This window comes from Zootoca vivipara, chromosome 13 (genome assembly GCF_965207765.1).
Source record: "Zootoca vivipara chromosome 13, rZooViv2.hap1.1, whole genome shotgun sequence".
Classification (NCBI taxonomy): Eukaryota; Metazoa; Chordata; class Lepidosauria; order Squamata; family Lacertidae; genus Zootoca; species Zootoca vivipara.
In genome coordinates, this window is record NC_142596.1 from 9,841,903 (window position 1) to 9,867,252 (window position 25,350).

The 25,350-nt window shown below is 44.6% G+C and overlaps 1 protein-coding gene across 4 annotated transcripts; it reads left to right on the forward strand.

Moving 5' to 3' along the window:
- The first annotated feature begins 1,253 nt into the window (after window positions 1–1,253).
- Window positions 1,254–25,007, forward strand: PATL2 (PAT1 homolog 2). 4 transcript variants are annotated; one of them, XM_035131269.3, is made up of 19 exons: window positions 1,254–1,534; window positions 3,966–4,068; window positions 5,329–5,672; window positions 7,785–7,853; window positions 8,631–8,696; window positions 9,891–10,037; window positions 10,484–10,570; window positions 13,658–13,788; window positions 15,368–15,445; window positions 16,981–17,122; window positions 17,839–17,956; window positions 18,038–18,135; window positions 18,753–18,797; window positions 20,672–20,820; window positions 21,184–21,343; window positions 21,975–22,115; window positions 22,350–22,447; window positions 22,566–22,715; window positions 24,640–25,007. In XM_035131269.3, the coding sequence occupies exons 1-19, from the start codon at window positions 1,397–1,399 to the stop codon at window positions 24,641–24,643; spliced, it is 2,268 nt and encodes a 755-aa protein (XP_034987160.1). In that variant the 5' UTR covers window positions 1,254–1,396; the 3' UTR covers window positions 24,644–25,007. The 4 variants fall into 4 exon arrangements, with proteins under 4 accessions (XP_034987160.1, XP_060138429.1, XP_088513242.1 ...); XM_088657116.1 differs by having other exon boundaries at window positions 1,297–1,534; window positions 22,566–22,743; XM_088657117.1 differs by lacking the exon at window positions 1,254–1,534 and adding an exon at window positions 1,653–2,729.
- Window positions 25,008–25,350: the final 343 nt, after the last annotated feature.

Consider the following 25,350-nt stretch of genomic DNA (forward strand, 5'->3'; position numbering starts at 1 on the left):
ATAGATGTAGATTAACTCATGAACATCCAATGAAGCTGAATGTTGGAAGATTCAGGAAAGAGAAGAGAAATTTCTTATTCACGTAGCACATTGTTAAACTGTGGAACTCACTCCCACAAGATGGTTAGAGGCAGTATTGCTTCTGAATACCAGTAAGAACAGGATGCTGGACTAGATGAGCCCATTGGCCTGATCCAGCAGGCTCTTCTTGTGCCATCTAAGGTGGATGCAATGCAGCCGAAAAAAAGGGAATACAGAAGTTGCAAAAATGGCAGGTGGCAAGATTTATATACCACAATAATAATTAAAAAGCGGTTTACATACAATAGCATGAAATATTCATTAAAACAGCAATCAAACCAGACATTCAAAATTGTAAAAAAAAAAACCAAATACAGACAAAACCAACAGCTTTAAAATATACATACAAAATATGTCATAGTGGATAGTTCAGTGAAGATGTCGAGCCAGTGCCCAGCAAGTGTGAAAAATGAGAATTCCATAGGGATCATAAGGAATTGAAAGGACAGCTGCCAATATAATGCCATTAGGCGAATCCGTGTTGTGACTGCGTTTTAAATACAGAGTGCAATTCTGCGTGCAGCACCACAAAAGCCTGGGAAAGTTTCCAAGCAGGGCAGCCAAAATGTCCCAAGGAGCTGGGGCGACTTCCCCGAGGACAACTTACATTAAAATAAAATAAATAAATAAAATTTATACCCCACCCATCTGGCTGGGTTTCCCCAGCCATTCTGGGCGGCTCCCAACAGAATATTAAAAACACGTTAAAACATCAAACATTAAAAACTTCCCTAACCAGGGCTGCCTTCAGATGTCTTCTAAAAGTCAGATAGTTGCTTATTTCCTTGACATCTGCTGGGAGGGCGTTCCACAGGGTGGGCGCCACCACCAAGAAGGCCCTCTGCCTGGTTTCCTATAAACATTAAAAACTTCCCTAAACTAGACTGCCTTCAGACGTCTTCTAAAAGTCAGATAGTTGCTTGTTTCCTTGACATTTGGTGGCGTTTGACATTTGGCATTTAACCCTCTTCTTCTGGCACAGGATGTCCTACAGAATCATCCAATCGTAGAGTTGCAAGGGTCATCTAGTCCAACCCCCTGCAATGCAGGAAATCTGGGGGGGGGGTCGAACCTGCAACCTACCTGGACCCTATCAGCACCAACGCTCCAACCATCTGAGCGAAGCGTTGGTTTGGTTCTCCTTTTATTACGTATATGGGCTTTTCGTTTTTGCATTTTTATGTTGTGGATGCCAAGGTACAAATGCAATAAACGACAAGAGTGGGAAGATTTCGCCCGGCGCCTCAAGATGTACATAAGCGATGGTGCCAAGAGGCGAGCCTCACAAATAGCAGCAATAGCGGTATATTTTTAAATGAAGCCCAGCAGCCGCTGCCCCTCCCTTAACGAGGCCTCTTCAAAAAGAGGCAGGAATGGGAGACGCCGTCGAGGAAAACGCGCGTCCCCGATGGCGGAGGGAGGGGAAGCGGCGGCCGGTGCCGCGCAGGATCTGGTAAGCGATTGGCGCCGGAGGGATCTCCGGCCTCTGTTGGCAGCATAACCCGCTGGACGGGTGGGACGAGACGTGGAAGGCTCTGCCCTCCCTCTTGGCGGGGTGGAGCTCCAGCTCCTCCTTGCTTTCTGTATTTGCAGCTCCTTGAGAGCCAGAGGGAGAGAGTTATTGCCGTTTTCACACGTTCCACGAGCGGCTCTGCGCTCCCTTCGCCCTTCCTCTCTCGGGAAGCTCGGGAGACACGCGTGCTTCGCCTGGATGCTTATTGTTGTTGTTGTTGTTGTTTTGTTGTTATTTCGGGGCAGCGGAAGGAGAAAAGCATCGGGCGGTTTAAGCACGCTTGTTTTAACGAGTTTTTTTTTGGGGGGGGATGAGTTCAGTGTGGTTTACACGCGTTGTACACGCGTACGTCGGCATGAGCCAGCCTAGCTTGAACACGGAGGTGGGGTTTGCGGGAAGAGGAAAGGCTGGAGCTGCAAATCGCAGTGAGCTGTTGCGAGGGTGGGGGAGACACTTGCGCAGTCACGTCTCTCTAGGACTCCCCCGCGTGCTCTTTATTTTTATTTCACACTTTCACCCTACGCCAGCTTAGAGAAAGTGTCAGTGAATCCTCTCCTCCCCACCACGCAGCCTGATTATTACCTGAAACCAGTGCTTTTTTCTGGGGGGGTAGCATACCCCTAAACATTTTGTGAATCTAAGTTTGGCCTCATTGAGGGTCAGTATTTCAATATGAGTAGGAAAATGAGAGTACCCCTAAACAATTTTTAGGGGAAAACACACTGCCTGAAACGGTTTTTTGTATTATTATTTTTTTGTGGGGGAGTGTTCCTTAAAATCCCTGCAGGCTTACTGTGCTATAAGCCTTCCGGCCACAGTCAAATGGGCTAGCTTTTAACACTGCAAGTCTACTCAGAAGCAAGGCAGTTCCGCAGGTGTTCTTGATAGTGGCTGTACATTCTTGTAGCTTTTGCTTATTTAATTAACAAGATTTGCATGTTGCTTGATGGTAACAAAACCTGAGCAGTTTACAAAAATACAAAATGAAACCCAAGTTCTCAGTAAAAACAGGCCCTTTAAAACATTCAAAAGAACTTTGGCAGGTAACATGCCTATATAAACAGTCAAAGGGAACAAGAGTGCGGTTTTCTTGGACGGTCACCTTTGGAAATGACCCAAGGCTGTGTAGGAAATGGTAAGTGTGTTTAATTAACTTAATAAATCAAATTTCTATAGCATTCTTCATCCGATGATCACAAGGTGGTTTACAATATAAAAAGGGACCAAGAAGGTTTAAAGAGTGAGAAATGCATTTCTGCCTGGGTGGTGGTGGGGTCATAGAAGATGTTATGTTGGTTATTGTGAATACCCTGTTTCCCCTATTTTAAGATGTAGTCATAAAATAAGCCATAGCAGGATTTTTAAGCATTCAAGGAATATAAGCCATACCCCAAAAATAAGACATAGTGATAGGTGCAGCAGCAATGCCGGCTGCGGCAGGAGAAGGAAAAAATAAGACATCCCCTGAAAATAAGGCATAGTGTTGTTGTTTTTGAGGAAAAATAAATATAAGACTGTGTCTTATTTTCGGAGAAACATGGTAGATATTCAAGAGGAACTAGTGTACACTGAACTAGGATTGCCATATTTCAGTGAAAATCTGGACAGAAATTGTTTTGCTTTTTGCAAAGTTGTTTAGCTTGGGGGCAGGTCCAAAGAGTTGTCGAGCTTTTTTGGCAAGGTCGCAAATTGTTGTTTTGTAGCTATTTTAAGGGGAAATCGGCACTGCTGGCATGGGCTACCAATCCATACATCCGGATTTCCCTGGGCATTTGACCAATACAATAATTGTGAAGCTTCTGTTTCCCAAAAATCTTGGAGCAGGGCACGTCCTCCTCCTTGAGATTAATACTGTAAGTCTCAAGCCTCAAGTCAGTGAGGGAAACTTGCCAAGGGGAGGCCACACATCTGAGTCTAAATATGGGTGGGTTAGAAACCCAATATACATGCTGTGTTCACATCATAGATATGAATGCATAGATGCCTCTGTTCACACTGGGAGCTAAGAACAATCTTTAGCTTAATGTTGTGTTGTGTCTGAACTGGAAAAGGTTTTAGTTCTAAACTGTGATGTGAAGCCAGGGTTTCTTTTTGGCTTACCAATCACGGTTTGTTTGGAGTGAAACGAACCCTGATTCTGTTCTAACACTAAGCCAGGGGTTGTAGTTTGTTGGTTCTGATTGGAGAGGATGATGTTGGAGCCATTCTTGCATTCATGGTTCATAGTTTACCATGATTGCAGGAACCGACGCCATTGGCTTTGGTTCTGTGTACTTGGTTTTGGAAGAGGTTTCAATACTGTCCATTGATTTCTCCCACAAGGGAGTTGACAGCAGGATGAGTCCCTTATTGTTTCTCCATCTCCAACCAGATCCTGGAGGATTACTTTATGACGGAAGAAGAACCTTTGGGTGACAAGACAGCTGAAGAGGAAGAAATTGATCTTTACGTTAACTTGACGTTCACTTCAACAGGTAAGAAAATATTTAAACTGTTACATATATTCCAACAAAAACAAAGCAATATTTTCAGACTTTAAAACTCCCAGTACGTTTCCAAGCAGAATTCAAAGTGTTGGTGCTGACCTTTAAAGCCCTAAACAGCCTCGGTCCAGTATACCTGAAGGAGCGTCTCCACCCCCATCGTTCTGCCTGGACACTGAGGTCCAGTGCCGAGGGCCTTCTGGCAGTTCTTTCACTGCGAGAAGCAAAGCTACAGGGAACCAGGCAGAGGGCCTTCTCGGTAGTGGCACCTGTGGAACACCCTCCCACCAGATGTCAAAGAGATAAACAACTACCTGACATTTAGAAAAAATCTGAAGGCAGCCCTGTTTACGGAAGTTTTTAATGTGTGACATTTTAATGTATTTTAATCATTGTTGGAAGCCGCCCAGAGTGGCTGGGGAAACCCAGCCGGATGGGTGGGGTACAAATAAATTGTTATTATTATCATCATCATCAAAATCCCCTCAATGCAATTCAAAAAACTGTTGAAGGCATTTCACTTGAATAAAAGGCTGCATATACCCCATAAGTTTAGTGCAACCCCAAATCCTGAGAAATATAGTTCATCGCTTGCAGAACTACCATTCCTAGCACCTTTAGCAAAATATGGTTCCTACTACAGGTGAAACGCGGAAAATTAGAATATCGTCAAAAAGTGCATTTATTTCAGTACTGCAACTTATTATTTTTTCTTTTTCTTTTTAATTTTTACAAATGCTTTCCTTTGGAAATTCCACAGTAATAAAACAGTTACAATAATACAAAACATTGCTATTACATTTCATTAATTACATTCCATTTATAATTGGCCCGCCTAACGACAAATAATTACATTTACAACAAATAAAGGCTTGACGTATCTTGCTTTGCATGTCATGCATCTATCTCATACAGTATATTGGTTTCACCTTTTAAGTTGCATTACTGAAATAAATGCAGTTTTCGACAATATTCTAATTTCCCGAGTTTCACCTGTATCCTTTGGGCAGGGAATATGCTTTGAATGTCCTTTAAATGTCTGGTGTGTTCACAGCCAAAACAAAATTCCAAAAGAATCTACCAAGATTGACAATGGCAGTGGTGTGTCTCTTCTACAGTGTGGGATTTCTTTTGGCTGTCTAAGGGCTTGCTTCCTGCATTGTAGTTGATTCGCTGTGGCAGGTAAAATGTTGCTGCCATCTTCCTAAGATCCCTCCTTCTGCTGCTGATCTGTTCCCCTCACTTCTAAAGCTTACCTGGAGCAGACTGGAGGGAAAGTTCTGAAGATAGATGCAGAGCCTGTGGGTGGATTTGAGGAGGTGATGGTGACTGTTGGGGAAGAGAAATGTGAAGCTCCTGAGGCAGAACCCATGCTAGAAGATGCGGCAGAGAATGAAAGCCCTCCCACCGAGCCACAACATACTTATGATGATGATGCTGAAGAAGAGGAGGAAGAGGAGGAGGAAGTGGCAATGGCTGACCAAGATGAGGAGTCTGCATGGGAGGAGGATCATAAAAGCAAGGAAGCTGGAGAGCCAAACAACCTGGGAGACCCAGCAGTTATGAGAGCTGTGCGTGGCCAACGTACATTGGAGGTAAGGTAGACTTAAGGTGTGAAACACAAGACTTCTCTTACAGTCTTGCCAGTCTCTTCTGTTCATTTGGTTTTTGCAACCAAGTGGGCAGTAGGTTTGGTAAAAGAGTTGGATCGTATGACTTGGGGCCCCTAGTATGGATAGGGAGAGCCTGTGACGTCTGTTTGAGGCAGTGATGGGCAACCTTTTGAGCTTGGTGTGTCAAAATTCGCCAAAAAACAGAGCATAACTCGGGTGGTGTGTCACTTCGAGAGAAAAAACCATAATTTCGTGATATTTATAGTTTAAATAACAAAAATGTATAATTGTAATATATAACTGTATTTAATAAACAAAAAACTAATTATTTAACCTAACCTAACCAAAAACCCCTTATTTATCACAAAGTGCCCAGAGTTGTTGAGCTTTTTTGGGGGGAGCTGCTGACCAAAGTTTTGGAGGGGTTTTTTGGGGGGTGCAAAAGTTGCTTTGCTTTTCTGGGGGGGATGCCCCAAAGCTGCTGCGCTTTTGGGGGGGGGAGAGAACAGAAATAAATGACGAATAATACCTTCGCTGGAACTAACACACAGCACCGACATAGTCTGCCAAAGCGCCAAAAAAACCAGCACAGAACAGATTAAAAAATGAACTCTGTTACACCCAATCATCACCTGCCAAAGCGCCAGAAAACAGCACAGAAAGGGTTAAAAAACCAATCTCTGGCTACCAGCAACAACAACAAAAAAGGATTCGGGTTTAACAGTGGAGACAAGCTATAGCGTGAGGAGGAACGGGAGAACAAATGGGAGGGGACAGCAAAAACAGTGTGAATGGGCCACTGGGGCGCGTGCCAGCAGTGAGGGGCTCTGCGTGTCACATCTGACACGCATGTCATAGCTTCACCATCACTGGTTTAAGGTGTTTTGAGAGTAGGTGTCAGCTGGGACTGCTGATTAATGATCTGTGTAAAATATAAAATGCCCTTTGGGTGTCTTGTACTTTGAGAAAGCTGGATAACTCGAGGCCAGCAATATGGAGCCGATTCTATCATTGTGACTTTTGTTATCCAGGAATTTACTTGGTAACCCAGCCCAGCAGCTATAGAGGGCACCATTTTGAAAATGGCTGGTGTGTTGTTTTCACTGCCGCATAGAATGAGCTTGCATCCCAGGTGCATAAATCTGTGTTACAAAGAAGTAGTACAGTGGTACCTCGGGTTATGAACTTAATTCGTTCTGGAGGTGTGTTCTTAACCCGAAACCATTCTTAACCTGAGGTGTGCTTTCGCTAATGGGGCCTCCCGCTGCCACTGCACCGCCAGCGCATGATTTCCGTTCTCATCCTGGGGCAAAGTTCGCAACCCGAGGTACTACTTCCGGGTTAGCGGAGTTTGTAACCCAAAGCGTTTGTAACCCGAGGTACCATTGTAGAATTGCTATTAATTTATATACCACTTTCATGGTAGTGTGGGTAGCATGCAGTTAATCATAAAATCCATACATAATTTAAAAACACCATAAAACACGTCCATTAAAGCATTAAACATCCATATTTAAAGTAAACAAAAAACAAGCCCATTATAAAATATGCATGTAAAAACAGCTGGATAAAAAAGTTCAAGTTCAGGGCACGGTTTACCTGCCTGAATAGGTGTGTCTTCAAGAGCCAGCAGAATGGCGGTACAAATCAAACACATCATATTTCTTCTCTAGCTTGATGTGTTCTTGTTTCATTGGACTGAAGAGATAGCAGTGGGGAAACGAGCTTTCTTGCCTGGCTCACAGCCAGATAACCCTCCCCATACTGAGAAACTAGAATTCTGTCTTTTTGAAAGTCCAACCTCCTGTGACTAGTATACATTGTAGGTAAAAGTCAGATCTGTGTATGTGCTCCTGATATGGCATGCTTTGACTGCAAAGGGGAATAAGAACTCCAAAGGCCTCCAAAACCTTTGCATTTTTTAAAGAAGTGCTCATATTTAAAGACTAGTCACTTTCTAGTTAAAAATGAGCTGAGATGAGGATTTTCAGGCCTCACCAAGTCCCACCTTGCTTCAGTGGCACTTCTGCCTCTATGCAGTATTTTAGATATTCTTTTAGGCTCATTTTTTGTTTGTTTTGCTTTGCTTTGCAGGGAGAAGATTCTGCTGTCCTAGACAGCAGAGTTGCCAACGACCTCTCGGATTATCCTACTGATTTCTTGGTAAGACTGCTTTCTCTCCCCACCCACCCCTTAAGATACAGCCTCTTGTACATTCATTTTATCAGTGTTTTCTGATAAACTCCCAGGTAAACTCCCAGGAATTTAAAGGAAGAGACTGTCTCCTTTAAATGGAGTGTGCTCTCTTGTGGGCCTGATCTAGAAACTCCAGGCAATGCAAAATGCAGCAGCTAGACTGCTGGTGGGTGCAGACAAGTGACAGCACATGGCACTTCTGCTAAAACATCTGTATTTTATTGGGTTGGGTTCAAGGTTCTCATATTAATATACAAATCCCTGAGCATCCTGGGTCCAGGATACCTTAAAGACTGCCTGAGCCCTTAGATCCAAGATTGGTCACTGGGATAATCTGATAGAACACAGTTGGTTGTCCTTCTAGTTTTAACAGCCCAGCTGGCTTCAACTGCAACGTGCTTAACAGCCTATTGCAGTCCTTTCAACGTGCTGAAATTGGGTTTGAATTGCTCAATTGTTATGATTAATTGTAATTGCTTGCTTGCTTTTTTCCTTTCTTGTTTTGCTTAATTTCATTGAACCGAGTCTCTCTGATGCGGCCCAATCGCCTTCTGAATCTGGCCCGCGGATAGTCTGGGAGTCAGCGTGTTTTTACGTGATTAGAATGTGTACTTTTATTTAAAATGGATCTCTGGGTTATTTGTGGGGCATAGGAATTCATTCAGTTCCCCCCCCCCCAAAAAATAATAATAATCTGGCCCACGGCTGAAAAAGGTTGCTGACCCCTGCTCTGATCCCTTTCAGACAGCTTCAAAATCTTCCATGTGGAATTCTACCCGGAGAAGAGTTCAGTCACTGTCTATGATGGAGGTAAGGCTCAGTCTACACCACTTTTCTGCCCAGCAAAGGAAATGATAACAGCCCTTTCCCCGTCTTTACCACAGAAGCAGCCTAGGGTCAAATCTGTTGTATCCAATGGCATCTTGCCTCTACTCATATTTGATCCTTTGGTGCACTCAACACTAACGTCTCACAACAGATGCCAGAGATATGTAAGAAAGATTGTACAACCTGAAAAAGAGACAAGGCATGTACTTCTGTAAACCAATAAAATATTTAATAAAAAATAAATTTTAAAAAGAAAAACTAAAGAGCAGCCTTTCTAATGCTACAGGTTCTTGAAACCAATAAACTCCTGATCCGTATCTCACACCTGTGTAAGCAATTAGGCTTCTCTGGTAGGTTTCTGGAACATTCTTCACTTCGAGTTAACAGAAGCATACTCACTCAAACAGTTTTCTGCAAAACAAATGATCAGTCCCCCAACACTTTAGGCTACTTTCTGCTTCCATGTACCGTGCCACTTAAAATCTGAGTTGGGAGTCACTTCAGAGCATGAACTGAGAGCAAGCCAGAAATTCATCAAAAATAGAAATTTATCTGGCTACCGAGATGGTGCAATGCGCTTCACCACAATATCCATGGGGGATTAATTTTGGATTTAAAGGGGAACCTATCAAATACGTTTCTTCTGTAACAATACATGAGCAAAGCACAATCATCCATGGGAATTTAATTCTCTAACCAGGTAATGTGTACAAAACTCTATTTGCTAGAGTAATAATAGGGTAATAATAATAATAATAATAATAATAATAATAATAATAATAATAATAATAAATTTATACCCCACCCATCTGGCTGGGTTTCCCCTGCCACTCTGGGTGGCTCCCAACAGAATGTTTAAAATGTGGTAAAACATCAGAAACTAGTGTGCATAAAAATGCATACATGAGTGAAACTAACATGCGAAATTCATTTATAATTAGGAAAGTTGCTTTGTAGAAATGTGTATTGGCATAAGGGCATGAAAATGTAAATTAGAAATTTGCATGAAAGCGCTGGTGAATTTTCATGAAGACTTTCTAACAAGCAAATCATGAACTGCTGCAGGAAGTGGAGAACTTAAGACAGGAAAAAATGAGAAACCAAAATTGACAGATATATCCCATCCCTATCCCATCCCTAACCTATTAAATATTACTGTTGCCTCTTATGCCTCAGGCGCTGGACAGGGCTTCAATGTCCCGGGTCAACCTAGATCTTTTGGGCTCACCAGCACAGAGAAGCTATCTAGACACATCTGGCCTGGAGCGTTCAGGCTTCCGTGGGAGAACCTTCAAGTCCTCTTCTCAGCGCTTCATGCGGCAGGTAAACTGGCTTCATCGCCTGGCCCTGTCTCACTTCCGTCCCCCCAATCCTCAAACCCTCAATCTTGCTACTTTCATTCTGTGCTACGCAGAACTAATTTTCAAATTGCTTATGTTAGAACGACAAAGCAGTTGTCTGGGTTTACTAGTCTGGAGTCACAGTTTTATACAGTATGCAGAACATGCACCTAATGCCTGAGGATACCTGAGCTGCTGTGGATATGCCTGCCCTGTGGAACAGCCTCCCGTCAGATGCCAAGGAAAGAAACAGCTATCAGACATTTAGAAGAAGTTTTAATGTTTGATGGTTTACTGTGTTTGAGGTTATAATTTGTTGGAAGCTGCCCAGAGTGGCTGGGGCAACCCAGTCAGATGATGATGATGATGATGATCATTATCATTATCATTATTATTTTAAATTGTCTTTGCTACTGTCCTGTCTCACAGCAATCTCCCACGATGTCTGGCTCTATGAGATCACCTTACCTGTTCACTCCACCCCGCAGAACACGGCGTGTACTTGGCCTTAATCAGGTAATGTCACGTGTCATGTCGCCTGTGCTGGTTGCCAATATGTTACCAGGTCAATTTCAAGGTATTACTATTGATAAAGAAAGCTTTGACTGGCTTGGGATCAATTTACTTGTGGGGTTACCTTAGACAGTATGTACTCACCTCTTCACTTTGATCTAAAGAACTTTCACTGTTATAGGTGACATATATTAATTGTTCCACAATTGTAAAAAAAGAAAAATGATATTTCAGTGTGGCAGCACCTAGGCTTTGGAACTCTTGGCTTATTGGCACCTGTTTAAAACTCTGTTTAGGCAAACCTCTCCAGATGCATAGATGTTGATGTGTTTTAATCTATTTTACTATTTTAATCATGTGTTTAACTGCTCTTTATTTTTTTATTTTTTAAAAAAAAATCCTTGTAAATGGCTTTAGAGTTCTACAACAGTCCAGTGGCATGTGAATTTTGTGAAACAGATAAAAAATAAATGTGTAGCTTAGCTCCGTTCTCACAGGAAACTGTTCCACCTGCACTTCCTCTTTTAAGTTTAGATGTGCTCTAACTTTTGATTTCCTTTTACACAACCCAGCGCACAAGATTGCAGTTAGTATATAATACTAATAGAGACATCTCACTTCTGAGTGCTGGCCCAGATGTAAACGAAACATCACTATTCACGCATAAGAAGGGCAGTGTTGGTGGACTTTGCAGGGGATCCCAAGGTTTGCAGAAAGAAATATTTAGAAAAGCCCCTGGGGTTGGGGAAAACTCAAAATGTGCCAGTGAAGACTGAGCATGCCCAGTGACAGTGGAATGTTGGCCAGGGGGAGGATGGAATGGAGTATCCTGGAGCTGGCCAGTGTGGTGTAGTGGTTAAGAGCAGTAGACTCGTAATCTGGTGAACCAGGACATAGCTGTCAACCCCCGGATTTGAAGATAAGGAATCCTATGGGGCTGTCAACTCCCAGATATGAAAGCAAGGGCCCTGAATAAGGGAATTGCCCGCCAAAAAAAGGGAAAGTTTGTGTCCCCACTCCTCCACATGCAGCTGCTGGGTGACCTAGGGCTAGTTACACTTCTCTGAAGTCTCTCAGCCTCACTCACCTCAGACTGTTTGTTGTGGGGGAGGAAGGGAAAGGAGAATGTTAGCCGCTTTGAGACTCCTTAGGGTAGTGATAAAGCGGGATATTAAATCCAAACTCTTCTTTTCTTCTTCTTCTGCTCTACCATCAGCAGGCGTATCCCACAGGGCAAACATTTTGTTGCAGGTCCCACTTGTTTTCACCTGAGAGAGCGGAGTACAGTGGTACCTCGACTTACGAATTTAATGCGTTCTGAACGCACATTTGTAAGTCGTAAAAATGTGTAAGTTGAATCCCATAGGAATGCATTTTGAGAAAAAATTCGTAAGTTGAAGCAACCCTATCTAAAAATTCGTAAGTAGAAAAAATCCTATCTAAACCGCATCCAAGATGGCAGACGGAGCTCCATTCCTAAGTAGAAACATTCGTAAGTAGAGTTATTCGTTAGTAGAGGTACCACTGTACAGGTTTCTTTGACCGAATGCTGCCTGGCTCCAAACGTTAGTCTCAAACCATATCAAGAGGTTTCAAAGTAATTGGCAAAGAATTACTGGCATTCGGAGCAGCCCTGTGCTATCTCTCGCCAACAGGGAGACACTTTGCATTCACTGGGAGATGGGAGTCCCCACTTAATAATAATAAATAATTACTACTACTACTGAGAATGGTTTACTGATGGCAGAGGGCATGACAAGTCCACAAGGGTTGTAAAAGAAAGGGTATAGGAGGGAATTTCTCCTGAACAGGATTTAACAGTTCAAGCGTAGGTTTTGAAAAGTCAGAATTCACAACTTGTTTCCTGTGTGTCCTGATCACAGGAAACTGAACATATACAAAGCAGCAGCCAAGTTGTTAAGAACTGTGCTTTTTTTCCTGGGGGCACACCGGGGTACGCATACCCCTAAACATTTTGTGCATCTTTGTACTTTTGTCCATTTACTGTATTTATTTTTCCTGATCTGAACTATAAAATGGTGATTTTCTTGAGTCAAAACATTATTTTTTTCAGAAAAAAGCACTTGTTAAGAATGTATAGATATTTAACTGTAAAGTATCAAGCTAAACCTTAGATATCCAGGCAACGTATGCCTTTTTTGGTCTCCAAGTAAGAGCAAGTTATTTGCTTGCAGGACTCCCTCTTTCACTAGCTATTATTAGGATGCAAAGTAGAGAGAATTGTCAACTAGAGGATTGAATGCCCCCAAGTGGTTAGATGTGGTTGGGCACCTGCATTTTCTTAATCACCAGTTATAGTTGCCTATCTGAAACGACCAGAAGTTACTTCATGAGCACGGTTAACAGGTGCCACATAATATTTGTTCTGCATCTGTAAGAGAAAGATCTTTAAGTGTGACAACATCCAAACTTTGGAACTCCCTGCCTATTGACATCAGGTTGGCACCTTCACTGTACTTTTTTCCAGCTCCTGCTAAAAACACTTTTGTTTAGGCAAGCCTACCCTGCCAACCAAGGGACCCAGGTGGCACTGTGGGTTAAACCACAGAGTCTAGGGCTTGCTGATCAGAAGATCAGTGGTTCAAATCCCTGCAACGGGGTGAGCTCCCGTTGCTCGGTCCCTGCTCCTGCCAACCTAGCAGTTCAAAAGCACATCAAAGTGGAAGTAGATAAATAGATACCGCTCCGGCGGGAAGGTAAACTGTGTTTCCGTGCGCTGCTCTGGTTCGCCAGAAGCGGCTTCATCATGCTGGCCACATGATCCGGAAGCTGTACACCGGCTCCCTTGGCCAATTAGCAAAGATGAGCGCCACAACCCCAGAGTCGTCCGCAACTGGACCTAAAGGTCTGGGTCCCTTTACCTTTACCCTGATATGTAGAATATTGACACATTTGTTTTTAGTTTGTCGCTGGTCTTATATTTTAAAATGTTTTAAATATTTGTGTTTTTTTACCAATAGTTTTATTTTGTTTTGTTTTTGTTCAACTGCTTTGACATTTTTTACAATCAAGGGGAATATCAAACTTAATAATAAAAATGAAATCTCCTTTCTTCCCTTTTCTCTCCAGACATCTGCCTATGCGTCTCCACCTCCATATACGCCCTTTTTTCCAAATGTTAATAGCCCAAGCTGGGCTATGGCCCATAATCTTGACCCTCCACTCTTCAGTCCAACATCTGGCAGCCAGCAGAAGTTCAGGTATAGAAAGCATGGGTGAGATCACCTTGGGTTTGAGAGGATGCAGCCCCTTCAGGAGTCCATCTCTATCTGCGGTTTAGTACGTGGGATTAGAGTTGTGGTGGGGTTATTTTGACTAGCTTGGAGAACTATAATCACAAGATCTTATTGCATGCTCATGGATCCCTGCTATGACACCTAGTTGGTTGGTTGGTTGGTTGGTTGATGGCATCCATGTGTCTCAAGAGACGATGGAGTGCACCTCCAGATGTGAAGTCAAACCATTGCGTTTGCAGCCCCAAAGTGACCTCTCTGGGACGCAAGCCTGGACAAGTGGGTATGGGGGTCCTGGGCCACCTAGATGGCAAGACGCCCCTCTTGGGCTTGCTGATGGGGTCCAAAGGAAAGAGCAATACATTTGGCACCAGCTTGGCTGCAGGAGTTGCCGGAAGGAGGCGTACAAGGCGCCATCCAACCGTCTTAGGGACTCCACTCTGAATTTGTGTAGGGTTTTTTTCCTTAGCCTTTTCTTCTCCTGAAGATACCCTGCAAGGCAGCGGAGGTTTAGGATCAGAGTTTTTGGGACCCAGGTGGCGCTGTGGTTAAACCACTGAGCCTGGGGCTTGCTGATCAGAAGGTCGGCGGTTCGAATCCCTGTGACGGGGTGAGCTCCCGTTGCTTGGTCCCAGCTCCTGCCAACCTAGCAGTTCGAAAGCACGTCAAAATGCAAGTAGATAAATAGGGACAGCTACAGCGGGAAGGTAAACGGCGTTTCCATGTGCTGCTCTGGTTTGCCAGAAGCGGCTTTGTCATGCTGGCCACATGACCTGGAAGCTATACGCCGGCTCCCTCGGCCAATAATGCGAGATGAGCGTGCAACCCCAGATTCGGTCACGACTGGACCTAATAGTCAGGGGTCCCTTTACCTTTTCCTTTCCTTCTTAGTGGACTACCATCCCAGGTGATTGAGCCCCACCTGCCCCCTCACTTCCCTCCAGGGCACAGGCAGAAACCTCCTCCTTGACTACTGCATGCCACTTGCTAGTGCCAGGCATATAGCACTCCCAAGTGCTCAGAAGGCTTTCTAGAATCCCTGGTTCAGCACAGACTACGGATCTGGAGTGTTGATCGTGATCTGCAGCCTCTGTTTGTCGTCTGTTAATTCAAATAGTATTTTGGGGGAAAGAGGACAGCCAGCAAATAGTTTGATCAGGGTTGCTGCCTGCAATTGAGTCTTAACGTTGGAGTAGGGAACTTGGCATGCAGACTAACCTGTTGCATATTTGAGAACTGGGGGCAAGATAAGTTGCTGACAAAAGATTTATTCTCTACTTGCAATTAAGTCACACTTTCTGCCACAATACGAAAACCAAATACAGCCCATCTTCAAAATAGCAGTTCTAAGTTTTTCAAACTAGTTCTGCAGCCAAGTAATGTGCACAGACGAATGTATACGGGGATAAAGTATGCCTAAAAAATAGTACATTCGTAGTAACAAACACACTATATTAGTGGAAGTTAAATACAAAAATGTATTTAAAAGGTCCTAAAGGCATGGGAGACGAATCCTGGTACCCCTCTTTGTCCTGCTTCATTACAGTGTTCCCAGTGCCATGACACAACTTCACCCCCTGCATCAACGGATCCTGACCCAAAGACAGCGAGGGCAAGAAAGGAGGTAAGTGAGGGCAAATGAAGACAACTTAATATGAACATTGCCACAATCTTTATGTATGTATGTATTTATTTATTACATTTATATACCACCTTTTTTCTCCAAGGAGCTCAAAGTGGCATGTACACTTCTTCCCCCTCTCGCATTTTATCCTCACAACTACCCTGTGAGGTAGGTTACACGAAGAGGCAATGGCTGGCCCAAGGTCACCCAGTGAGCTTCACGGCTGATTTGAACCCTGCTCTCCCAGGTCCTAGTCTATCACTCTTAACCACTCCACCCAGCTGGCCCTCATGGGATTGTTTGGTGACTCAGCACCCATTATAATGGCAGAATTAACTTACTATATGCAGTTGAAGGAACATAATGCACATCATATTTTTGTGTTAAAATGGATTAAGCTTGTGGATTACCGTAGATAATGTTGGCTATTTTCCGAGGGCTAGTTATAGATTTTCAATGTTTTGACACAGATGCTCATTGGAGATCATTTAGTGTTTTTCTTTTCTCCCCTCCTCCCCCCCCCCCCCACTTTTTGGTACAGTATGGAATATTGAATGAAATAACTAAAACTGGAAAAATACAATGAAAGCACCAACTTCATTCAGATTTCTAAAACTTAGACAAGCTGCTATTCTGAATTATTGAAGGTATTCAAGTTCGGTGCTGTTCCCCTAGATGAGCCTGCTAGTTTTCATTTCTTAGTGCAGAAAGTATTGATCTGATGTGTAGAGATTTTTCCTATTCTGATTAGTTCAGGAGGATTCTATAAGGTTTATTTCTACATGAGAGAAAGAAGGTTTCTGATGTTTTGTCTATTTCTCTGGGAAGCTGAGTATAGCTGGTTTAAACTGGTTCTGTTATGTTTTTGTCAAGGTCGTGCTGAGTATAATAATAAGGCCAGGAGGAGCCTGGCTCTCACTTTCTCTTTCTCTTTGTTCTGGTGTTCCGTTCTGTATGCTGTTAAGGTTTAAGTCTTATTATAAAGTTTGTAAGTTTTATTTTAAGTGCTGCAACTGGATTTTTATGAACTGTGCCAATCCTGATTGTATTGGATTTGCAACCATTATGCTCATTTGCCTTCAGCAGCAGTAAAGCTCTGCTGGATGAAGTACAATTGCCTTTGGTCTATTTTTTGGAAACTCTGCTACGTGTTTAGGTTTTCTTACTCCTCCGGCCCTGGCACGACAGAGCCGTATTTAAAAGCAGTTCAGAAGAAAGAATACAGTCGTACCTTGGTTTTTAAACAGCTTAGTTCTCAAACATTTTGGCTTCCAAACCCCGCAAACCCGGGAGTGAGTGTTCTGGTTTGCAAACTATTTTTGGTAGCCGAACGTCCAATGGGGCTTCCGATTGGTTGCAGGAGCTTCCTGCAGCCAACCGGAAGCCGTGCTTTGGATTTGGAAGTTGAACGGACTTCTGGAACGGATTCTGTTTGACTTCCAAGGTACAACTGTATGTGACCGCAGCAAGGGGTTGGTGGTATTTTGGACCAGTGCAGAAGCCTTTTCATAAGCGTATTTCTTCTTCTCTAAAAGAATTCCCCGTATGAAGCGCCAGCCGCCGAAGGTGGATCCCTATGCTGTGCTCATGACTCCGGTAGAAAAAGACTGGGTGATAAAGGTGCAAATGTTGCAGCTTCAGAGTGACAACCTTCACAGGGATGACTATTATTACCAGGTGAGTGTTGTTGTTGTTGTTTAGTCATTTAGTCATGTCTGACTCTTCGTGACCCCATGGACCATAGCACGCCAGGCACTCCTGTCTTGCACTGCTTCCTGCAGTTTGGTCAGACTCATGTTCGTAGCTTCAAAAACACTGTCCAACCATTTTGTCCTCTGTCGTCCCTTCTCCTTGTGCCCTCAATCTTTCCCAACATCAGGGTCTTTTCCAAGGAGTCTTCTCTTCTCATGAGGTGGCCAAAGTATTGGAGCCTCAGCTTCACGATCTGTCCTTCCAGTGAGCACTCAGGGCTGATTTCCTTCAGAATGGATAGGTTTGATCTTCTTGCAGTCCATGGGACTCTCGAGTCTCCTCCAGCATCATAATTCAAAAGCATAAATTCTATATTTGAACTATAGTTCAAAGGTCACAGACGACTCTGGGGTTGCGGCGCTTATCTCGCTCTATATGCTGAGGGAGCCGGTGTTTGTCCCAGCATGACTAAGCTGCTTCTGGCGAACCAGCTCAGCTCAGTGGTTTAGACCACAGCACCATCCGCGTCCCCAAAAGTTCAAAAGGTGTACGTTAATCACTGTCTGGCGAGAATGGCTCGGCGAGAATTGCCATCTTGACAGATTTGGATGCTGGAGTTGGGATGAGTGGGGAGCAACAGAAGTGCTTTTTGCTTCCACTGCCTTTGGTACTGAGCTGTCCTGTCCTCCCCACCCCCCCAGGAATATTATCGCAAGCTGGAACACAAACAGGCAGAAAAGGGGCTTCTCGGAGGATGCAAGACTGAAGTCCCCAAGCTAGTGACACCCTATATCCAGAAAGTGGAGGCATACGAATCTGGTAAGCACTCTGCAGAAAGAAGGCTCCTCCCTAGATGTTAGGGATGCCAGGCACCTCCTGACCATGGTTTCCTCCTTCTAGTGGTGCGGATACCAGGCTCCCTGGGCCAAGTGGCAGTGTCTACGTGCTACAGTCCCCGCAGGGCTATTGATGCCGTGCACAACATCCCACTGGAACAGGTAATGCACCCATCCTGTTGCCTCTGGCTTTTCCAGAAGCTAGGACTCGACTCCACATATTTGCTGCGTGTGAACATGAAGTCTCTTGCGTATATATCGTTGGTGGGAACTTCCGACACATGAGCCTTGGAAGCTGTCTCGCCAGGCCATTTGGGCTAACCATGCCTGCTTTTCCTGGGCCTCGGGGTCCCATGAATGTTGGGCATGGGAAAGTTCGAGGAAGGTTCTTTGCAGTTGTCACTAGAATTCCAGTTGGGGGTGCAAAGGAAGGATCTTCTCTGTAGCTGCTGCTGCTTGAACCGCCTGACACGTGACACAAGATGATTTATGGTTGGGTGGCCCTGCCCACCTGTCAGTGGTCCACAGCGGATGGTTGTTCCCCACCCCCTAATAAATAGGGCACGTTGTTAACTGACAGGTGGACGGTATATTCTATGGGCTTTATCCTCCTGTTTTTCATGCCACCTCTAATTGACCAGTGGAATTCTGGCCACTTTGTTGTATTCTGTAAAGTACTGGAAACGGCCCCACTGGAAACTGTATTACAAACTGGTGCTGGTTGCTCTGCTGTTGAAAACTAACACCTATTTCCCCCCTCCCCCCCCCATCTTTTGAAGGCTGTGGGTAATCAACGATTGCAAGTGCTCTATGAAATTGAGAAGGTGAGTCGCTGAGATAGCTTGGGAACGCAGTTCCGTGTTTATATTTAAGCCAGTGTCCTTGGAGCGTGGCAAGGCCAGTACAAGAAGCATTATTGTTGGTTAACTCTTGTTTGGCTTTGTATTTATGTACTTAAACATTGTTTGGTAATACAGTGGTACCTTGGTTCCCGAATGCCGCAAACCCGGAAGTAAGTGTTCCAGTTTGCGAACGTTTTTTGGAAGCCGAACATCCAACATGGCTTCTGCAGCTTCCAATTGAGTGCAGGTGGCTCCTGCAGCCAATCAGAAGCCGTGCCTTGGCTTTCGAATGGTTTCGGGAGTTGAATGGACTCCCGGAACGCATTAGGTTCGAGAATTGTATTGATGTATTCTGCATTTGTTGAAATGTTTATTTTTGTCGTTTGAATTTACTAACATGTTCTGTATTTTGTATGTTTGTATTTTCAATGTTTTGATGCTTTTGAATGTTTGCTGCAAGCTGCTTTGGGTGCAGCTCATTGTGGAAAAGCAGCCTATAAGTAAACTCCATCAATCTCTATTCAGCAAGGCAGTGTGTGCTCTTCTTCCTCCCCCCCCACGCCCCCTTTGTCCCCCACAACAAAGAGCTTGACAATATGAAACTCATGATGATGACATTCTAGTGGAGCAGATTCCTAGTGTGTAGTATCCAGCACAGGCAGTGTCATGACTACAGATGATGATGATGATGATGATGATGCATAGAAACTCTTGCAGAGTTGGTAGCAAATAGCTCTGTTCAGCTAGAACTCTGCACATACGGTGTGAGTGATTTGGCTGTGTTAATGAAATAGTCGTTGTAGAAATTGAGAAAAGCCTCTATGGTGTGAACCAGTCACAGGTTGTTGTTGTTGTTGTTGTTGTTGTTGTAATAATTTATTTATACCCCACCCACCTGGCTTCCAACAAAATATTAAAATACAGTAGTCCTTCAGATATTAAAAGCTTCCCTAAACAGAGTGCTGTGGGTTAAACCACAGAGCCTAGGGCTTGCCGATCAGAAGGTCGGCGGTTCGAATCCCCGCGATGAGGTGAGTTCCCGTTGCTTCATCCCTGCTCCTGCCCACCTAGCAGTTCGAAAGCACGTCAAAGTGCAAGTAGATAAATAGGTACCACTCAGGTGGGGAGGTAAACAGCGTTTCCGTGCGCTGCTCTGGTTCGTCAGAGGTGGCTTTGTCATGCTGGCCACATGACCCAGAAGCTGTATGCCGGCTCCCTCGGCCAATAACGTGAGATGAGCGCCGCAACCCCAGAGTCGGTCACGACTGGACCTAATGGTCAGGGGTCCCTTTACCTTTACTAAACAGAGCTCCCTTCAGATGTCTTCTAAAAGTCTGGTAGTAGTAGATTGCAATTGCCTAATTTATGGGAGTTGTAATCCAGCCACATCAGTTTGCAGGTTGCTGGACAAAACTGCCCCCTGCCAAAAGATTTTACATTGCAAAAGTAAAAACTAACTAAAGCATAGTTCATTGGTGCGGGCGGTACATGTACATGCCTGTGGTGCATGTGATCCTTAATGCTAGCACCAAATGAAGGGTTTGACCACTGTTTGGAGAATAGTTGGTTCATGCTCCTGAACTTGTGACACTGCTGACCCTAAAGAAGTTTAGGAGACTCCGTGGAAAATGGAGGCATGGATTTCTCTACAGTTCCCATTCACTCTAGGTAAGAAAATACTATCTGCTGCCTTCCCTTTGCCCCCCCCCCCAAACAATTGGCAGATGGGAGATAACAGGGGAAAACAGCAAGCACCTGGAAAGCACAACTAGATGCTCAGCAAATATAGTTGGCTAAAGAGCTGCCCTGTCAAAGACGGTGGCTTTATGGATCTTGTTGGTGTGTTCCTGAGACAGATGTACCTGCAGCTTCTGGATATAGAAGATGGTCAGCGGAAACTGGAGCAAGCACCGGAGGAGGAGCACCTCCACTTCTGTGAGAAATTTGCGCATGAGCTGGGACATATCTATCAAGCCCTAAGAATTGAAGAGCAGAACTCGGAAAAGTGAGTCCAGGGGGAATATTTGCGGCAGTGATGCTACATGAGATGTGTGTTAGGATGAAGAAGACGGTGGCTGTTGTGGCCACGTGTCTGTGGACCCACCTCTATCCATCAGGCCAGCTGCCTACTTAGGTTACCAGGCCGCTGACAATTTCTACTCCTTGGGTTCATACCATCCTCCCTCTCTAGCAGAAGAGCCAGGAGATGTTCTGTTCTGTTAAACGGCCACGTCTGAAGTCCAGACAGCACTAGGTACAACATAACCATGGGCCTTTGGGTATGTTTTTGGCCCCTTTCCCCTTTCTAGACTCTCATGATGCTTTGGCAGTGAGGTACGTGTGTGGAGCAGCTGGTCTTTTCTTCCAGGGAAGCCAAAGATGAATTCCTTCAGATCCTGCTTGTGGGAAAAGGCAAGAGGCTGGTGGCTCGTCTGTTGCCACACTTGCCGCAGGAGCAGGCCAAGCAGGTCCTTGTGAGCATCACCCAGCACCTACCGTTTCTCCTTCAGAAGGACATGATGGATGAGGTACCCGTCCTGTGTGTTCCACTTCTCCCTAAAACCATCTGCAGAGTGTAAAGCCCTTTACCATCATTGATGACCTTGTTATGAGGCTCCCATTATAAATTGACTTTTGGGGTGCAAACGGGGGTTTGCAGTAAAATGAGACATTTAAATTGGGTTGTGGGGGAAGCTAACGTCTCTAAACGACATTGCTTGCACAATTTAATTTACACCAGATTTTTCTTGCATAACCAGACCCAAGCCACCAGAAAACTGAAATATGTGCACAGCATTGTGGAAGCTGAAATGTGTAAGATGGGCTGTGCCTTTACAGAATGAACTGAAAATGTTGCTTGAATCCTGTTCGGCTGAGAGGCTGCAGAATTTTTCAGAGAGCAGGCAGTAACCCTTGCTTGATAGGTTGTAATGGTTTGGGTTAAATTTATCAAGCCCACCCTGTGCTTGGGAGTAGAAACTTCATTTCTCTTAACAGGTTCAGTGTATAGAAATAAAGACCTATAACTCTTACTACTTCCTATAGCATTAGAGTTCTCTATCCCATAGATAAGGTTTATTAACTCTTAAAGGGTAAGCAAGCTTGATTTTAACATTTATCCTTTCAACTTACTCCTTCCATGTTCTGTGGGCTTGGTAGTCTCTGCCCATTCTCTACGGTCCTCTCTGTGATGTCATTGAGCAGTTGACCTTCAGTGAGATGATAGACATCTTACAGGAGCTAACCAGATTGCAGCCGGAGTCTGTCCAGCAATCGCTTGCTATGGTGTTTGGGAACAAGGTGTGTTTGGGGACAGGGCTTTGAAACTTTCCCGGGGATCCTGGCAGAATTTTGTGGCGGAGCAACAAACAGGGTGGGAGGGGGAGACTTTTAAATTCCCTTAGTATTTGCCAGTACCGGTGTGGTTTTATGCCACCTTACCTCAAGGTTGACATTGAGTGTGGTGGGTTCCATTGCTGCTGTTCCTTTGCTAATGTTTCCTGCTGTGCCATCTTCTCTCCTTGTCTCTCCAAGTTTGCCATCTCACTTCTATACCTTCTCCTGAGTCACGGGGAGAGATGTCTCTCCTCCGGAATGCCCCTGAAGCCCCGCAATGGAGACTTTGAAAAATGGTGAGGTGGCATCTGTTGGGCAGGGTGGTCCCAAGTAATTTGTGTCTGCAGACACCAAGCCTCTTAACGTTTCATCTCCATCCTTCCCCCCCCCCCACTTCCCTTTTCTTCCCCTCAGGGTGGATACAGTGCTCCTTGTGGCTAGGGAGCTTTCTCAGGTACCCAAGGCGTCGATGGTAGAGCCATTTCACCTCCCCAGCAACCTCCTTTTTCTCTTCTGCCGCTATGTAGACAAAGACATGGCAAACCACTTAGATGCCAAGATGGAGTAAGTTTTGGGCATTGACAGAGAGCAGGTACTTGGAGGAGTGGGGGAAGAGCATGTCATGTAGAGTGGCTGGGGAAACCCAGCCAGATGGGCAGGGTATAAATACTATTTATTATTATTACCGTACTATTGCTATTGAAGCAAGTAAACTTACATACAGTGGAGGCTGTATTAGGTTGAATGGGGTACTATCCCACCAACCTCACCTCGGTCAGGCGACTGCCTGTCTCCTTAAAACCACCCAGTGGGGTGACCCTTAATGTCGGGGTTTGCCTCCTCACTCTGTTTTGCCATTTGTTAATTCGGCAGGGAGAGTGATGGAGGCCAAACGAGAACCAGCTGGTCTCATTGGCTCTGGCTTCCCCTACTGTTGGTCTCCCTGCTCTCCACCCCGCCAGTCCAAATGGGCACCAGTCACCACCGCTGACACAAATAACATGGCAGAACCCAGATGTAAGGCAAAGCTGCAAATTGGAACACTACTGCTGTTTTCCTTTGGTCTCCTCTCATGATGGATCCCTCTTTATGATGGCTTGTCGCTCTTGGAAATGAAGGGCTCATAATGGGCAATAGGGGTTCATTGTTTTCCCTACCAGAAAACTCCCTGCTTTCCTAATGCTTATTTTCATGTTCAACATGCTACACTGCACTATAAGTGTTAGAACATTGGCCCCATTAGCTCAGTATTGGCTACCTCGACTGCCAGAGGTGCTCTCGGGTTTCAGATGATGGCTTCTCCCAGACCTACCTGGAGATGCCTGGGACAGTCTGCTCTACCACTGACCACTGTCCTCTTAACATTGAAGGATCCTTGCTATTGTTTGGGTTGACTTCTTGCCTCCTTCTAGCACAGCCAAGAGATTGCATATATTGATATGTGAGATACTTTGAGGGCCTTTAGGCTGCTGTGAGCGCCATACATTTTAGGATAGCGATGCTGTTCTCAGGAGAACTCTTCCACGTTGTAATTTCTTTTAGGTGGGCTTCCTTCTACTACCTGGCTGAGAACCTTGGTTCATGACTAGCAGAATGAGAGCTGTGGAATGGCAGCAAGCCCTGGCCAAAGCAGGCTGGGGGAAGCTATAAGAGCCCTTGCTCAAGTGCTTCCTGTTTAATATCCTTGTACAGTGGTACCTCGGTTTATGAACACAATTGGTTCCGGAAGTCTGTTCATAAACTGAAGCATTCATAAACTGAAGTGAACTTTCCCATTGAAAGTAATGGAAAGTGGATTAATTCGTTCCAGACGGGTCCGCGGAGTACTCAACCTGAAGCGTACTTAACCCGAAGCATGGGTGTAATTGTTTCTGGAAGTCTGTTCATAAACGGAAGCGTTCATAAACTGAAGTGAACTTTCCCATTGAAAGTAATGGAAAGTGAATTAATCTGTTCCAGATGGGTCCGCGGCGTTCGTAAACGGAACATTCGTAAACCGAGGTGTTAACAAACCGAGGTTCCACTGTATGGTTCACATTCTACACCTGCAAGCATGGTCCTTTGCAAATGATGGCCCCGTTATGAGCTGGTTTGCTAAATAAACATGGGAATCAGGGTAGTAGCTGACAGCTGGGTGGCCAGAAACTTATGTGAGCTTCATGTTTTGCAAATATAATTGTGGAGCAGTTCCTTCTACTTGGTAAAATGGGATAAAAGGAGATTGGAGAGAGCTCTTCACTGGGGATGCCACAGAATAGCTGAAGCCTTGCAGCAGGCATAGCCAATGTGGCGCCCTCTCAATGTTTTGGACTACAACTCCTGTAATCTCTTGACCATTAGCTACACTGGCTGGGGCTGGTGGGCGTTGTATTGCAAAACAACATGCGGGGCACTACATTGGCTAACCTTGCTTTACAGAACGCAGTCGGCCACTGATGGGAACTAATTTCCCCCTTTGGTTCCTGATTTGCTTTCCTTTATGTTTCAGGTGATTGGCTTCGGCCTTCAAGAGCTATCGCAACACTTGGAACCTCCTTTGTTGCTGCAGCGTGACCGTTGGTGGTAGTTACAGTCGTCAGGAGGGTTGGCTGTAGCTAGAACACAGTGGTTGTTTAAAGAAAATAATTATTTAATTCACAAATTCTGCTTTTGTTTGTGGTACGACATGGTCCCCCCCCAAAAAAGTGCTCTGTGCCAATATTGTAGATATTCAGTGCTAGCTCAGTATGTAAACTCAGGCTGAAATGAGTGAACACAGGCTTGCCCATACAGTAAATACTAGGTTGTGGGGGGATGAACTTTGTTTTTTACAAGATCTTGTGTACAGCACTTATACAATAAAAGCAAATAAAACTAGTTTGAAATATTGGATCTTGAAGGTGGGGGGGGGGTGCGCATAGTTACCCTAAGAAATATTGTGCATGTATTCTTTGTTAATATTTAACTTTTCCTACAGATGTGGGTAGGTACCCAGAGACCCTTGAAGGCAGTGGAACCTCCTGCCAATGCCTTGAACAGGATGCTAAGTGTATCACTTGAAGTGCCATGTTTCGTTTTTTTCCAGTCTTTTCATTAGGACGGTGGGTGGGTTAACCATTTCCTCCCCCATTGTGTTCCCTATTAAATTGCCTCTATGCTGCCATGATGGCCAGTGGTGGCAGCTTTCACCTGGGACTATCATAGTGCGGGAGGAAAGGTT